Source organism: Chenopodium album, chromosome 25 (genome assembly GCF_948465745.1).
Source record: "Chenopodium album chromosome 25, dcCheAlbu1.1, whole genome shotgun sequence".
In the NCBI taxonomy this organism is placed as follows: domain Eukaryota; kingdom Viridiplantae; phylum Streptophyta; class Magnoliopsida; order Caryophyllales; family Amaranthaceae; genus Chenopodium; species Chenopodium album.
The window spans coordinates 5,446,324-5,460,967 of NC_137858.1; the positions used below are offsets into that span (position 1 = coordinate 5,446,324).

Sequence of the window (14,644 nt, forward strand, 5' to 3'; positions counted from 1 at the left end):
TTATCTTTTCTAATTTTAAACATTTGATAATATTGTAATTTTTTGAATTGCTTAATGTGTTTTCTAAGCACAAAGTCAATTTATTTGTCAAATGAACTATGAATCTGATTTTGTCAAGGTCTTCCCATATCTTCCTTCTCACTTATTTTCCAAATAAATAAATAAAGTGAAGGGGTAATTCCGGATTTACTATGGGCATTTAATAATTTGGACACTAATATTTGCTCTCTTTCCCTTTAGTTAATTATGTAATATAAATTACAATAATACTTGTATAACATAATAGTTAATTATTACTTTACTCTTTTCCGTCTTTGACCTATGCATCCTACAATTTGCCAATTAAAGAAAATGGTGGGAGGAGTGGATATATCTTATCAACTACCTTAATTGGTTAAATTTTTCAAGGGTGATACCGCCTAAAACCTTGGCTCGAATCTCTCATGCAACTCTCTTTACACTTTAAAAAATAAATAAATAAAAAAAAAAAAATAAAAAAAAAAAACTATTTTTGAAAGAAATCTTACTCCTTATTTCCTTAATCTTAAAATAGTCAACAGAGTTCTTCTGGTAGAGTGATAAAGTCGTAGAGAGGGCTTTGAAATAGTCAAAATGAAAAGGACCTAGTTTCTCCAAAAAAAAAAAAAAAATGTTTATATACAGTAATAAGCTAGTGGCCACGTATACGTGGCAAGTGAGTCGTGGCAAGGCATAATTGGAGAAAGATACGCCACGGAGGATGAGTGTGCGTGTGTTTGATACAAAGAAGAAGAGATATGAAACGCGCAGCTTCAGGGAGCGTGAAAATCCGTATAATTTCCTTCGTTCGGGAAAGAGCAGAGAAGGGTTTTGAATCAATTTTCGTGAATCAGTAATTCAGTAGTCAGATAAAAGAGAGAGAGATGGGTAGGTGCGTAATATACATGAGCTTGATGATGATGCTGCTGATGAATATTCGATTTACGGAGGGAATATGGTTGAATCTACCAAGTACAGGTACTAAGTGCGTTTCTGAGGAGATCCTGAATAATGTTGTTGTCGTTGCTGATTATGTTATAATCGATGAACAAGGTCACGCGTCTCCTACTGTTTCCGCTAAGGTCTCTTTCTTTCTTTTTATTCTTGGATATTGTTGAATTTTAATTTCAATTCTATTTGGGATTTAATTTCCTGTAAATTGTTGCAAAACAGGTGACATCTCCTTACGGCAACAATCTATACCACAAAGAGAATGTGACTCATGGTCAGTTTGCGTTTACAACGACTGAGATTGGTAATTATGTTGCTTGTTTCTGGGTTGATGGTGATCATCAATCTGCTACTCTCAATCTTGATTGGAAAATCGGGATTGCTGCTAAAGATTGGGATTCTGTTGCTAAACAAGAGCATATTGAGGCAATTACTCTTAACTCGACCTCTCCCTATTCTACTATCTCCGTTAATTTTTAGTTGCACCAAAGGAATATTTTTTATGTCGCCCAATTGCAACTAAAAATTAATGGAGGTTCTCGTTCAACACTAACTAATACTTTTTTTTTTCATTCTCTATTTAGGGTGTTGAACTTGAGTTTCGGAAACTTGAATCTGCTGTCGAATCTATTCATCAGAATTTACTCTATTTGAAGAACAGGTAGGTGCCCCAGCACCCACTTATGTATATCCTTCATATGCTCTTCAGGCTTCGCGCCTTACTAATTAATTTCACTAGACTTGTACTTATGGTTAACTTTCCACCCGACTTGTTTAATGAAGTCTTGCTGCTGTTACATGAACTTGCTGTCTAATGTGATAGGCCTTGGTTTTTTTTGTTTTTTTTTTTAAAGATTGGTATCTTCTCATGTAGCATTAAGATTGTTCATTGTTATGAGAAATTTTGATACAACAATGTAAAAACTGAGGCTGATACATAGTATTGTTGAATGATTTTGCACAGGGAAGCAGAAATGAGGGAAGTGAGTGAAAAAACCAATGCCAGAGTTGCCTGGTTGAGTATTATGTCCCTCAGCGTGGGTATTGTGGCTTCACTTTTCCAGGTGTGGCATCTGAAGCGCTACTTTCAGAAGAGGAAACTTATATAGTTATCACATTTCTGAGTCTGATCAAATCAAGTTAAGGGGAAGGTTCTTCATTCTTCGAAGGAGAACTAGAGTTGATAGTTTTTTGAGTTTTGCCCCAACAGAAATTTATTTAGCATAGAATCCTCCCCCCTCACACGCAGGGGTTATGGGTTATGTCGAGCTCGTTCTTATGTGTATCACCTCCCTACATCTAATTGGAAAAACCTATTTTAGTATGTGCTTCCACTGCCATGATTGAATTCTCATTTCTTGTAAAGAAACTATATATTGATCTTTGCTCCTATTACTCATTGTGTCACAATCATCTGCCATTGCATAGGTTTATTTGTAAATGTGTGCAAAAAGAATGTGCAAAAAGTGGGAAACAAAAAAAATCAGAAGGATTAAATGGTTTCTCTAAGGCACATAAAACAAAGCTTGTGAGGATCAAAGAGTGGAAGGATACATAGTCCCTCCATCTTCCCCCGAGTGATGAGGGTTCGATCCCCCCCACCCTCTTCTGGGGTGTCCCCTGTATGTTACCATTTGAAGTAAATGCAGCAAAGCTTGTTGATAATTTTTTCTTTTTTTTACAGAGCAGTATATTAATTAGATAAGATCAAGGAATTCGGCCGAGGTTAAAAGACACATAGGTGAGCTACTACATTACCTGCTCTTTTAAAACAATCCCATACAAACTCTTTTAAAACAACTATTAGTATTCCACCGTGCAACATGGTGAGCTACTACATTACCTGCTCTTTTTTAATGAGAAACCTTACAACCATTAAAAGAATAACCTAAAAAATGCACATCATCATATATTAGCCACATAGGAGACCATCTGGAAGAAGCACCATTGAGATAACCATGGCAGCAGAACTATAAATCATCACGGCCTCCTCAAATGCCCCTTCACTTTTGATTTTGCATACATCTGCTCTTCATCATAATAATGCTTTCTGAACAACCCTAAGCACCCTGTCCAAAATAAAATAAAAAAAACAACACTAAGCACAGAGTTACCAAATTGCCTCTGATATGCGTTTGCTCATCCATCCCATATAGATACTTGATAGCCCTCCAAGTAGTAACACCAAACAGAGTAATATCTTTTCTGAAAGTACCCAAAAAAATTACTGTACTAAACTGTTGCAAGTCTTCCTCTTATTAGCTTAGCTTGTTATGTCACCTGTCAATTGGAGGTTCCAAACAAACATTAGTAAAATCTGAAAAGAAAAAAGAAGTAGAAACTTGCTTATCGTCACCTGATAATTGAGCATTATACACATTGTTTACCTAGAAAGTAAAATCTTGTTTTTGTCTCACATTTTATTTCCTTCTCCACTACAGTATTCTAAACATGACCTACTGAATACTGTAGTTCTCGTTTTGCTCCTAGCAATTCTCTTCCAGCTATATATTTTCTCCAAATATAATATTACCTTCATATTTCTTTACCTGGGCTGGAAACTTACGGATGTGGTTGGGATATCTTTCATCATTCCCATGCGCAATTTAGCTGGCAACACTTCTCTGACCAGTGCAGCAGTGCCCAGTGTTAATTAGGATTGGCTCTCTTCTTCACAATCTCAACGAGTCTTCACTGGCCTTGTTTACAACAATTTTGAGCTTCAGTTCATTCAACCAACTAAACTAAAAACTCAGGCTCCTTATTTATAGTCTTGATACACAATATGGCACTCGTAGCATGACTGCATGAACACACAGGATCCACTCAATCCCTAGGTTCTACAATCCCAAACCCAGACTAGGATTGCTTCCCATTCCATCTACAGCGATTGTGCCTTTCTTATCATATGCTGCAATCAATTATCGCCTAATCTCCTCAAGGCCCATAGGCGGGGAGCATTAACATCAAAACTAGCAATTAGCATTGTGACAAGACGACAACAAGCTTCTTAAAAATCTTAATCTCCTTTAGCATTGTACTCACATCATGTGAGTTACTGCAAAACATTTCATCAACAAACATACAACCTCACAAGAAATCCAACTTTGAAACATCCTACACTGCATGATGAAAAGGGCAGCAGAAGTGGTCTGTGAAGCATTAGCTTGATGCAAATTTTTTCGTGTTTTTCTCAGAGATAAATGCGATAGCAGCTCCTGATTTAGAGCCACCATCATTTTGTTGGAGGGTTTTTTTCTTATATTATTTTACTTTAATCAGTTCATTGGACACAATAAAGTTCCTTGATTCAGAGTTTCAAACATAGCGCGTACTTCTTTTTATGCACCAATTTTTCATCTGCTTTATCCTCAATCCTCATCTATCCTAACCTACAATCAATAAGAACCTCCATCACAATCTGTAGCCACAATTTATCTAATTGAAAAATCATCTAATCTGGGAGGTGATGTTTATTCATAAGAAATTGTTAGTTCTCCACAGTAAATGGGTATGAAGGAGAGCATGCGTGTTGGGTAGAAACTCAGGGTAAGGATGGAGGTTGGACAGAACTAGGCAGTGGACACGAGGATTTTGTTAAAGGATTTTGATAAGTTTAGCTTACATTAGAGCTTAAAAACCCTCATTATGAGCATTCTTTGTAATGTTATGCAAAGTCAACCCCAAAAACCATGGTAGAACAAAAAAATAACCGATTTCAAATCAAATTTTTAATCTGAACTCCAATATTACTAATACAAAATTGAGCAATTAGCATTGATATGATGAAATCAACACAATTTAAACAAATACAAAAATAAAAGGCAAGTTTTACATACCTTATGTTGCCGAGGCCAAATTCCCAAAGTTGAGTTATTAATGCCAAATCCTTCACCATCAACACTCCAATATCCATCAAGGCCTCCAATCCTGGCAACTCAAAAATTCCAAGGTAGCAAATAATGACTAGGCAGAAAGTACATCATCACTCCAATATACATCTCCAACACTATGATGTGAATCCATTTAGTGCAAAAGTTATTATAAAGTGCCCATAACATTTTGTGTTAAAATGGTCTAGATGGCTAGATCAAAGGGATGAGCATATACCGAGCAACAAGGCAAGCTGTAAAGCTGACAAAGCTTATTACTGATAGGAGTTTGATACAAAGCTTACAAAAATTATACCCCCAAAAAAACCACAGATACTTGTTAAAATAGATAAATGGTGCTTCAAAAGCATAAGCATCTAAATGCCAAGCATCCAAAACATTGTTACTGCCTAAATGCTTCTCCTATCTTCCGTTGAATGACCTCTACACCAAGTCGGGGAGATAATCTAGGTAGTGTTACCTGCATTAAATAAAAAATAAAAATTGTCTTACAAGAATATTTAGGAACTCTTACAAGAATACTGCACCAGTAAAAATAATGACAATATTAAATATAATTAGGACCAACATTCCAACAATAACACCAAATCCACAAATTCATCGAAATTCAACCTCTCTCAAGCACAAAGCCTCAATCATCTCACTTAACATCCAATTAATCACCCAATATTTTATAGTAAATTTCACAAAGAAAATAAGTTGGACAATGCCTGCAACTGCACACTGGTACAACTAGCTAAAAGAAGCACATTTGTCCTGAAAAAAAGATTATAAGTGGACATATGAAACACTTGAAAGTGATATTTCCTTTTGAGTGCAAGTATGCAACAGAAGTGTTCACAGAGGTGATTGGGCAAGCAACTCCCTATACAAGATGTCTTCAACTTTCAATGGATGTAACTATGTAAGAGATGGGTTAAAATCCATTGTTAGTATTTACTCATGTAAGCATCCAACAACATGTGAGGTAATGTAGACATTCGATCAATAGAAGGGATGGGGACGCTAGGCTTTCAACGTATTTAAGCTTTTATGGATAAGTTTTCATCACCTATAATAAACTGTCTAGTCTGAAATGGGTGAAATAGTACCACAATATAAGAGAATACATTATTAAATGGGGAATTGTTCGATTCATCCTTATATGAACTTCTTCCGTTCCACAAATATTGTAACAATCACCATTTTAGAAAGTTTTACAAATATTGCAGCATTTTCGGATGTGTACATGTCTTATCTCTTTCTCTCCCCTCATCACATGTGTTTCTATCTTTATTCCTCTCTATCTCTCTCTTCTTTTTAAAATCGTATCCCATTCTCATGTTGCAATGTTTGGGAAACGGAGGAAGAATTTTCCATATAATAAAATTATAATAGTTTTAAGTAATAAGAAATTTTAAAATTGGAATAAGTAACAAGTCCACAATTGAGGTAAGAAGAAGATAGTACATCTCCCTAGTTATTACATAAGCTCACCAGCTTTCCTATTCTTACTTCTTACTTGACAGCTCTACTAGCAATCTAAGGTTTACCAAAATTGCCCCGGCTTATCACTTCCACTTGCTGAAGTGCCAAATACTTTTTTGCTCTCGCAATAGTGCATGTGGCTAGGATTAGGAGTATCGAAGCACAATGTGGACTAGAAAGGGAACTTAAGTGCCAAAACAATAATGACGGTGGTTTCTGGAGAATGATAATGGAGTTCATCTATACCCAACCTTCATCGCTTATACCCTAAAGACCATCAAATGCATGGGGCACGCAATAATACTGTTTATAGACACGTTTTTATACAAGCAACACAAACTTAGAAACCACTATTGAGAGCATTGAACGTATTTTACAAGTTACAATTCATGAATTCAATGAACCTGTAAGAATAACTAAAATGTCAGCATACAAGCTGTTAAATTTGTCATTCGCTAAGTTCCGTCCTTACTTTTGTTCTACCTCCATAGAAGTACAAACATGAATTGTTTTTCAATTAAACTCTCCCTTAATCAAATAATGAAGGATACTTGTGCTTTTTTTAAGCCAATTGAAATTAAAAATCTTTCAATCAGATTTTAATTGCATCTGTTGTTGGATAAGTTAAAAGATTCGTTTAAATTTTTCTACAAATTCGTCAAGTAACTTGCATTTAGGTTTAAATTCTTCAAATCAAAATTTATCATGTACTTCATACAGCTATAAATCGCAGCATAAATCAAAAAAACAGACCTCGGTACCATCAGATTGTAGCTTAGCCAAAACAGGAATCTCGTACTGGTAAGCCCTCTCCCACTCAGGATTAGTAGTAATATCTCTTATCTATCAATTCCAATTAATCAAAAATGTCAGATAAACATAAGAAGAAAGAGAAAACGCCATTGATGAAATGAAACAATTACCTGCAAGTCGACATCGTGGAGGGGATCTGTAGGCGAGGACAGAGAAAATGCGGCAGACAATTTCTCTTTGAGGCCATCACACAAACAGCAGCCTGGTTTTGAATAAAGAATCAGTTTTCTGGAATTTTCTGGTGTTGAAGATGAACAGCATGATATTTGTATGAATTTTGGAGCTAAAGCTAATCCTAATGCTTGCTTCTTGCTCAGTGACACCACCGAACTTGGAATTCCACTGATTGCCCTTCTCGTCGTCGTTAACATTCTGTCTCTCAGTCGCTATTTTATCACTCTTTTATCTCTCTATCTTCACCTTTTTAGGGTTCAAGTGTTCAACAATTGTGCTCCGGAGATTTCTGCCCGGTTCAACTTGAGTAGTGTTTATTATTTTGATTACCCTCTTGGCTCTTGGTATGTAATTTCACTTGTTAGATTAAGAAGGTTGGAATGGGAATAATGTGACTAATTCGGGGTTATCATAGTCAATTAGTCTAATTGACAAAAATTTGTTAATCGGTCCCTTTTGTGGGCTCTGCTGTGTCTTGTCTCCAAATTTAAATTAAGTAAAAAAAAAACCTCAGCTAGCCCACCACGAGCTAGAAGCCACGGTCAGCTCTCAAAACCAAATCTTCATCTATACAGCCATTTCTACGACGGCCACCGATCACCACGACAGTACACTCCGTCTTCCCGCCAAGCAACAAAGGCTTCCCCGTTCCACCAATGAAAAGGACGAGAGAGGAGAAACCTTAACACCACAGGCCTTCCTCTTTGTCTTCTTCTTCAACAACAATGGCGGAATGCCCTCAAAGCCGCTTTGCGGCGATTACGAAATGATACCCCTAATAGAAAAAAGTGTAAATTAGGGCCATATCAACCCCTTAAGAAAATCCTCTTCTTCGCGGAAGCAATTTTAATCACCGTAGGTAGTGGTGGTGGTGGCAGCAACGGCAGTCTGCAATAGATATTTCATGGAGGAAGAAGGTGGGTTGTTGTAATGGAAGAATGGAGAAGGAGGAAGAAAGGGATGATTTCATGAAACTTACAAAATTATCCCTAATTAAACTAATGAAATTACTCATTTACCCCTTGATTTACATTGCTTGTCAATCAGACTGATCATCAACAAGTATTTCCTCAACTAATTCCCTTATTTGTTTTATGAGAATGGGAAATAAACTTCCACGCAATTCCCATATTTTTATTACCTATAAGGGTCTGGTTATTGGGAAAGGGAATTGAAAGGGTATGAAATGACCAAATTGTCATTAATGAGAAAGGTGAAAAGGAATGGGAAATATATGAATACGCGGTATTGATGTAATTTTTTAGTCAATATCAACATATTCCTAGCAACCAAACTATGGATTTTTATTACCTTTGCATTTATTCCCAACCCCAGATGATTCTCACCCATAATTCCCCAAAATCTCATTTCCACATGCCAAAAGCCCCATAACTCTATTCCAAAATCTACGGCCAAACAACTTAGAGAGCTTACTTAATGGTGAATATATTCTCCATGTGAAAAAACACTTGGAAAAAAATGTAAAATAATAATAATATGGTCTTCCAATAAAATCTCACCTTCAATTAATCCAAAAGTAATCCTACCTTTAAAACCTTGATAGGTTATTGGTAACAAATTTTTTTAAGTAATCTTATCTCTGGTGCCACCACCTTCCCTACCAACCCCACCCCTACCTTCCCTTATCCACTCCGACCCTCATGGGCGGAGGCACATACACTCAAGTGGGGCCCCAGCCCCCGCCCTCACCTTCCCTTATCCACCCCACCCTCAGGGGCGAAGGCACATACACTCAAGTGGCCCCACTTGAACATGAATAAATGAATTTTTAATTTTTTTTCATATATATATATATATATATATATATATCTTTGCCATTAAATGTACCCACTTGACCCCATTAAAATTTATGGAATGTGTTTTGACTCCATTAAATATGTTTTTGGGATTCGTCACTAGCTGCCCACCCTACACTGTTGTTAGGTTTCCCCTTTCCCCAAAAGCCCTAATATAGACGTCATGCGAAATGCGCCTACCTTAGCATATATGAATATGCTTGCAATTGTATTAGATATAGTTTTTTTTATCAATCAACAAAGAAAAGAAAATATCAATCAATTATAAAAAAATTACATCAAAAAAAAATAACTTTCAGTTACTTAAATTAATATATTACATTATTTTAGTTTACGTCCATTTATACAATCAATTAATAATACACAAATACAGTGTACTAAGTTTCAATATAATAATCAACTAATTTATCAAATCAAAATCCTTCCAAATTATATTCAATAGCAAATAAAGGAGAAAGAGAGAGATGTTTTTTTTTCCCCATAAGTTATTAGCCAATATATTAATATCGATGATATTCATATAATTGTTAAATGAAGTTAATCAACACATTCGGATAATGATTTTTTAATCTATCATTTCCACCCTTTAGTAGGTATTTTCACAAAAGATTCATTAATTGGTTTAAGAGCAGATTCGTGTACATAAAAGACTAGTCTTAATTATTGGAGGAAGATACATTCATGATTGAGGTAAAATTTTGACCAAATCACAATTGATATGATGGATGCTAAGGACAAAGATCTTTCTGGTAGAAAACCCTTCAATTATTTGCAGCTTTGTGTGATTAATTGTTGTATGCAATTAACATCCCATGCTTTATCAAATGAAGACAATCGTTCCGGTCTTTATCTTTTCCAATTTAGTACAAAAATAATATTAATGTAGGAACAAGATTAAGAAATAATCATTTATTCACCTTCAATAATGGAATCACTTAGGACATGTATGATTGTAAGCTTTATTTCGTGCATTTGACCGATAGAATCTTCAAGGACTTGCAATAATAAGTATCTTGTCATGCACGTATAACATACCTTTTAATTTAATTGTACATTATTAGCTAGCATCCATATACATCATAGTGGAGCAAACAACCCTTTTTTTTTTCTAAATAAAGAAAAAGAGGTAATATTAGGAAAACCATCCTCATGAGGAAACTCTTATATAACGCGTTATATGCAAGAATAAGAAGATTAACTAGAGTTATTACAAGTTATAATGTCCATACAAACATTCGGTAATTAATAATGAGATTAATGACCAACATTAGTTATCCAGCCAATTGTTTGAATTGCCAAAACCAAACAATATATGCATCGAATAAAGCTCCAATCAATTTATTATCTTTATCAAGTTGATGAGAAATTAACAAACCATAAAAGAGAAACAATAGTCAATGCCACGCACCCATACTAACTCAACCTATCCCAACTTGACAAATACGCTTTACTTTTATTTTTTAAAAAATTATTTTGTACAAAGCAAATAATAAAACACAATTTTGAAAAAAAATAATTAAAACCCCTGAATTGTGATACATTAACATAAATAATTCTCCGGACAATTGTATCCCCATGGCATCTTCAAATAGTATCCCCAAATTGTGTATCTAATAGTGGGAATCCACCAAATTGATTCACAATGGAATCCAAGCACGAAAGCACTAACTATTCCCCCTTTAAATTTTGTTCCCTTCTCATATATCTGCAACTATTGATAACTTTAAGAAACAAATTATTCAACTTTGATTAATTATGCAAATAGATTATTCGAACTCAATTATGCAAATGTTTCGTAGTGGATAATTATATAGCAGCTCGTCGATTCTCCGCATATAGATGTACATGTAGCACTCACCACTTCCTAGTATATAATATTGATATGATAATGTTATTGCAACCTGAGCTACTATACCACCAACTACACACTATGACACTACTACTAAGATATTAGTGTAAAAATAATGATATGTGTCGATGAACTTAATGATAAAGTTTTGAGATTAACGATAACAAAAAAATCACCCCACGTCCCCACTTATGGTATTTTATGATTCATGTTCATCATGTTCATGTTTATTAGATGGATCTTCTTAACATAACAAGATCATGGTCCATTCTATATTGAAAAGTATCAAAATTAATAATTTACTTGTATTTCCGTCAAAAAAAACTAATAAAAGAAAATAAAATAAAATAAATTAACTCATTACATGCTATAAGCCTAACATTGCTTTTAAAATACCGTGCATTAATTGTATATACGAATGAAGTACTCTGTATTATTTAAGAAATTTTATAAGATACTAGGAATCATGACATGGGGAAAGTTTTACTACATAAGGAGGTAGCAAATTAAGGAAAGAAAACATACTATCTCTATTACTAATATATATTAACCCTTTTAACATGCTAGTCCTTTTTGCTCCACAATAATACAATATCTAGTTAAGTAGTTATTTACACTTTTTTCTTCACATTACCTTATTTCTTACACCTGCCAATTATTTTACACTTAGGGTCTGTTCACATTTGCTGAACTGAACTGATTGGAGCTGAACTGAAATGAACTGAACTGCATATAGCTAAAATGATTATTTTATGAGAGACGGAAATTAGAAACTGAGTTTAATTAATTGGAGCTGAACTGAACTGAAATTAAGCTAAAATGAATAGGCCCTTACTCTGTTGCCTTTTTTTTTCACACCTACTCACCACGACATCTACATTTCCTCTCCTGTTACTGTAATATTTGTGCAAAGAGTAAATGTTAAAATCAAAGAGAAGCTAAACTAACAAGAGTGGAAACGAAAATGGGCTTCTCACATATATTAAGAGAATTGTTAGGGCTTCATTTGCCTACATGCAAAAGATTAGGAGGTTACATGCATGTCCCTAAATCAAAAGACATGCATTGGGTAAAGTTATTCTTTCATTGTTTAAGAGTTGATGTATTTTTCTTCTTCTCAAGGTGTGTCAACTTATTTTAGTATTTTACATATCCCTACCTTATAAAAAGTAGTAAATTACTCTTATGAATAGTGTAATGTCAATTATACCCTTTAAAATGTGTATTTACATATATATCCTCATTAATGTATACAAGTTTTTTAATGAATAGTGTTTGGACAATTATACCCTCTAAAAATATTTAATTATGTAATTATTTGCTCTCATGCTTTAATGTTAGTTGTCTTAGACATTTATAATCATAAACATAGTTGTTTACATATTTTTTGTCATTAAATCTGTCAACAACTAAATTTATGATTTTAAGACCAAGCCGAAAAAGTCTTTAGATATGACTAGCTATGCGCGCGCATCGTGCTCGTTAGCTACCCTAGTAACTATAAAAGGTAGGTGAATTTACAAATATCTATATAACATATACAATATATATATAAAGTTCTTGTAATTAAGAGTAGAAGATTGACATTTGACAATATAGGAGCTGAGGTTTATTTATTTATATACTACTTTGAATTACTATATTCATTTCTTCTTTTTTAGGGCTTGTTCTAATACGTTTATTTTCAGTTCAGTTCAGTTCAACTCTAATCAGTTCAGTTCAGTTCAACTCCTAATTTCCTTCTCTTATAAAATATTCAGTTTAGTTTAGTTCAGTTTAGTTCAGTTCAGTTCAGTAGAGTTCAGTCAATGAGAACAGAACCTTAGTCTCATTCGACATAATTCTTAAATAATATGGAATTAAAAACTTTAATTAACTATGACAATATATACTATTGTGGAAATTTGTTAAATTGTCATATGAAATGTGGTTTCAAATTAAAAAAAAAAAATATTGCGGAGTAATATTCAGCGATTAAAAATGCAATTGCTAAAAGATATGGATTGGGAAACTTGTAAAAAGTGGGAAAAATATTTGTAAAGGGTTGGGAATAAAGAATTAGATAGGATGAGGGGGAATTGAAGGAGTTTGAAAATGTGAAAAAGAAAAATTAAACAAAAGAAACCCTGAAAATGGAATTAGTGATAATTGATAAAGGACTATACGGGCCCGATACACCTGATAATGGTGTCCACGCATACCATTAACGCTGTCGCATATCATAACACAAACAAGCCAAGCAAATTAAAGGCAAAGGCAAAGGCAAATTACTTAAAGCACTCTTCTTCTCTTGGATTGCATCATCTTCCAACACCAACCGCTAATTCAATTAGGTGGTCAACAATGATTTCCAATCTACATTTCCCCTAAAACCATCTAACTACAATACCACTTAAAGATGCCTAATAATAGTAAAGCAATTTCCTCCCCGCACAACTCCTCTCTCTTGCCGCACTTACATTGGCCGGTTAGGTTAGGGCCTGTTCATATTTACTTAATTTCAGTTCAGTTCAGTTCAGTTCAGTTCAGCTCCAATCAGTTCAGTTCAGTTCAGCTCCAATCAGTTCAGTTCAGTTCAACTCTTAATTTCCCTCTCACATAAAATATTCATTTCAGTTCAATTCAGTTCAGTTCAGTTCCAATTAGTTCAGTTCAGTTCAGTTCAGCTCCAATCAGTTCAGTTCAGTTCAGTTCAGCTCAGTTCAGTAAATGTGAACATGCCCTAGTTTACCTTACTTATGTTTATCTCATCTGATTTGAACATATTTTTTCGTATCTAAACTTAATTTTTCTAATTTGACTAAACTTATAACTTAAATTTATGCTAATTTATAAGGAACAAATCTATCAAGTGGAACTTTGTAAGGTTTGTTAGCATTATGCATTTTATTAATTTGTAATTTTCATAAGGGAAAATAATGATAATAACAACCATTCCAAGTGTTATTTGCAACAATAATACACACATTTCACCTGAGTCATGGCCAACTTCTTGTTCGTCCCCTCGACACAACTTAACATGTTAACTCTCTCATCATTATAACAAATCCAAGACCCTTTAACAAAAATGATCCTAACTCCCTTTCTAGCTAATTCAAGTAGCATAATTAATCTTTCAAAACAACACTCCAACCTTAATTAAGAAACCAATAAGAGATAGACCAACCCGCCAAAGTGTAAGCAGTATACAACAGGTGTACTGCACCCCAACAAATCCACAAACTAATTTCAAACAACCATCCAAGAAACTATAATGCGAGTTTTCAACCATTTCCATACATGCAAGTGATTTAGATTTATAGGTTGAATTTTGTATGTACACCGTACATTTCATAATAAGTTTAATAAGTATTGTGTATGTATGGCTTATCAAATTCATATCAAAACAAATTTTCAATACTTAAATTTTTTTTTTTTTTAATAAAATTTTTACTAATAACCATAATGTAATTAGGTAGCTTAAGCCCTTTAACTTTCACTAACGACTCCTTTCATTTTTATAAATGTTACATAAACTAACATACTATAGCTAAGGGCCTGTTCACATTTACTTAATTTCTGTTCAGTTCAGTTCAGCTTCAATCACGTTCTGTCCAGTTCAGTTCAATTCAGCTTTTAATTTCCTTCTCTCATAAAATATTCATTTCAGCTCAATTCAGTTC

The 14,644-nt window shown here is 34.1% G+C and overlaps 2 protein-coding genes across 3 annotated transcripts; one reads left to right on the forward strand and one right to left on the reverse strand.

The window, feature by feature from the left end:
• Nucleotides 1-765: 765 nt before the first annotated feature.
• Nucleotides 766-2,364, forward strand: LOC145614743 (transmembrane emp24 domain-containing protein p24delta3-like). The gene is made up of 4 exons (XM_081669812.1): nucleotides 766-1,100; nucleotides 1,192-1,395; nucleotides 1,554-1,630; nucleotides 1,934-2,364. Exons 1-4 carry the CDS (start codon nucleotides 903-905, stop codon nucleotides 2,076-2,078), a joined length of 624 nt encoding a protein of 207 aa, XP_081525938.1. The 5' UTR covers nucleotides 766-902; the 3' UTR covers nucleotides 2,079-2,364.
• A 331-nt stretch (nucleotides 2,365-2,695) lies between these two features.
• LOC145614354 (uncharacterized) lies at nucleotides 2,696-8,307 on the reverse strand. 2 transcript variants are annotated; one of them, XR_014107094.1, is made up of 4 exons: nucleotides 7,253-8,307; nucleotides 7,083-7,172; nucleotides 3,357-5,322; nucleotides 2,696-3,249 (listed from the first exon to the last, which is right to left on the reverse strand). XR_014107094.1 is itself a non-coding variant. In XM_081669404.1 (3 exons), the coding sequence occupies exons 1-3, from the start codon at nucleotides 7,511-7,513 to the stop codon at nucleotides 5,245-5,247; spliced, it is 429 nt and encodes a 142-aa protein (XP_081525530.1). In that variant the 5' UTR covers nucleotides 7,514-8,307; the 3' UTR covers nucleotides 2,696-5,244. The 2 variants fall into 2 exon arrangements, 1 of the variants encoding a protein (XP_081525530.1); XM_081669404.1 differs by having other exon boundaries at nucleotides 2,696-5,322.
• Nucleotides 8,308-14,644: the final 6,337 nt, after the last annotated feature.

What these genes read in the sequence shown, in the direction of transcription:
- LOC145614743 (XM_081669812.1), top strand. Translation starts at nt 903, where the DNA reads ATGGGTAGGTGCGTAATATACATGAGCTTGATGATGATGCTGCTGATG. An exon ending in CTAAACAAGAGCATATTGAG is followed by an intron (nt 1,396 to 1,553) that starts GCAATTACTCTT and finishes TTCTCTATTTAG; the next exon opens with GGTGTTGAACTTGAGTTTCG. An exon ending in TTACTCTATTTGAAGAACAG is followed by an intron (nt 1,631 to 1,933) that starts GTAGGTGCCCCA and finishes GATTTTGCACAG; the next exon opens with GGAAGCAGAAATGAGGGAAG.
- LOC145614354 (XM_081669404.1), bottom strand. Translation starts at nt 7,513, where the DNA reads ATGTTAACGACGACGAGAAGGGCAATCAGTGGAATTCCAAGTTCGGTG. An exon ending in TCCACGATGTCGACTTGCAG is followed by an intron (nt 7,173 to 7,252) that starts GTAATTGTTTCA and finishes TGGAATTGATAG; the next exon opens with ATAAGAGATATTACTACTAA. An exon ending in TACAATCTGATGGTACCGAG is followed by an intron (nt 5,323 to 7,082) that starts GTCTGTTTTTTT and finishes TATTTAATGCAG; the next exon opens with GTAACACTACCTAGATTATC.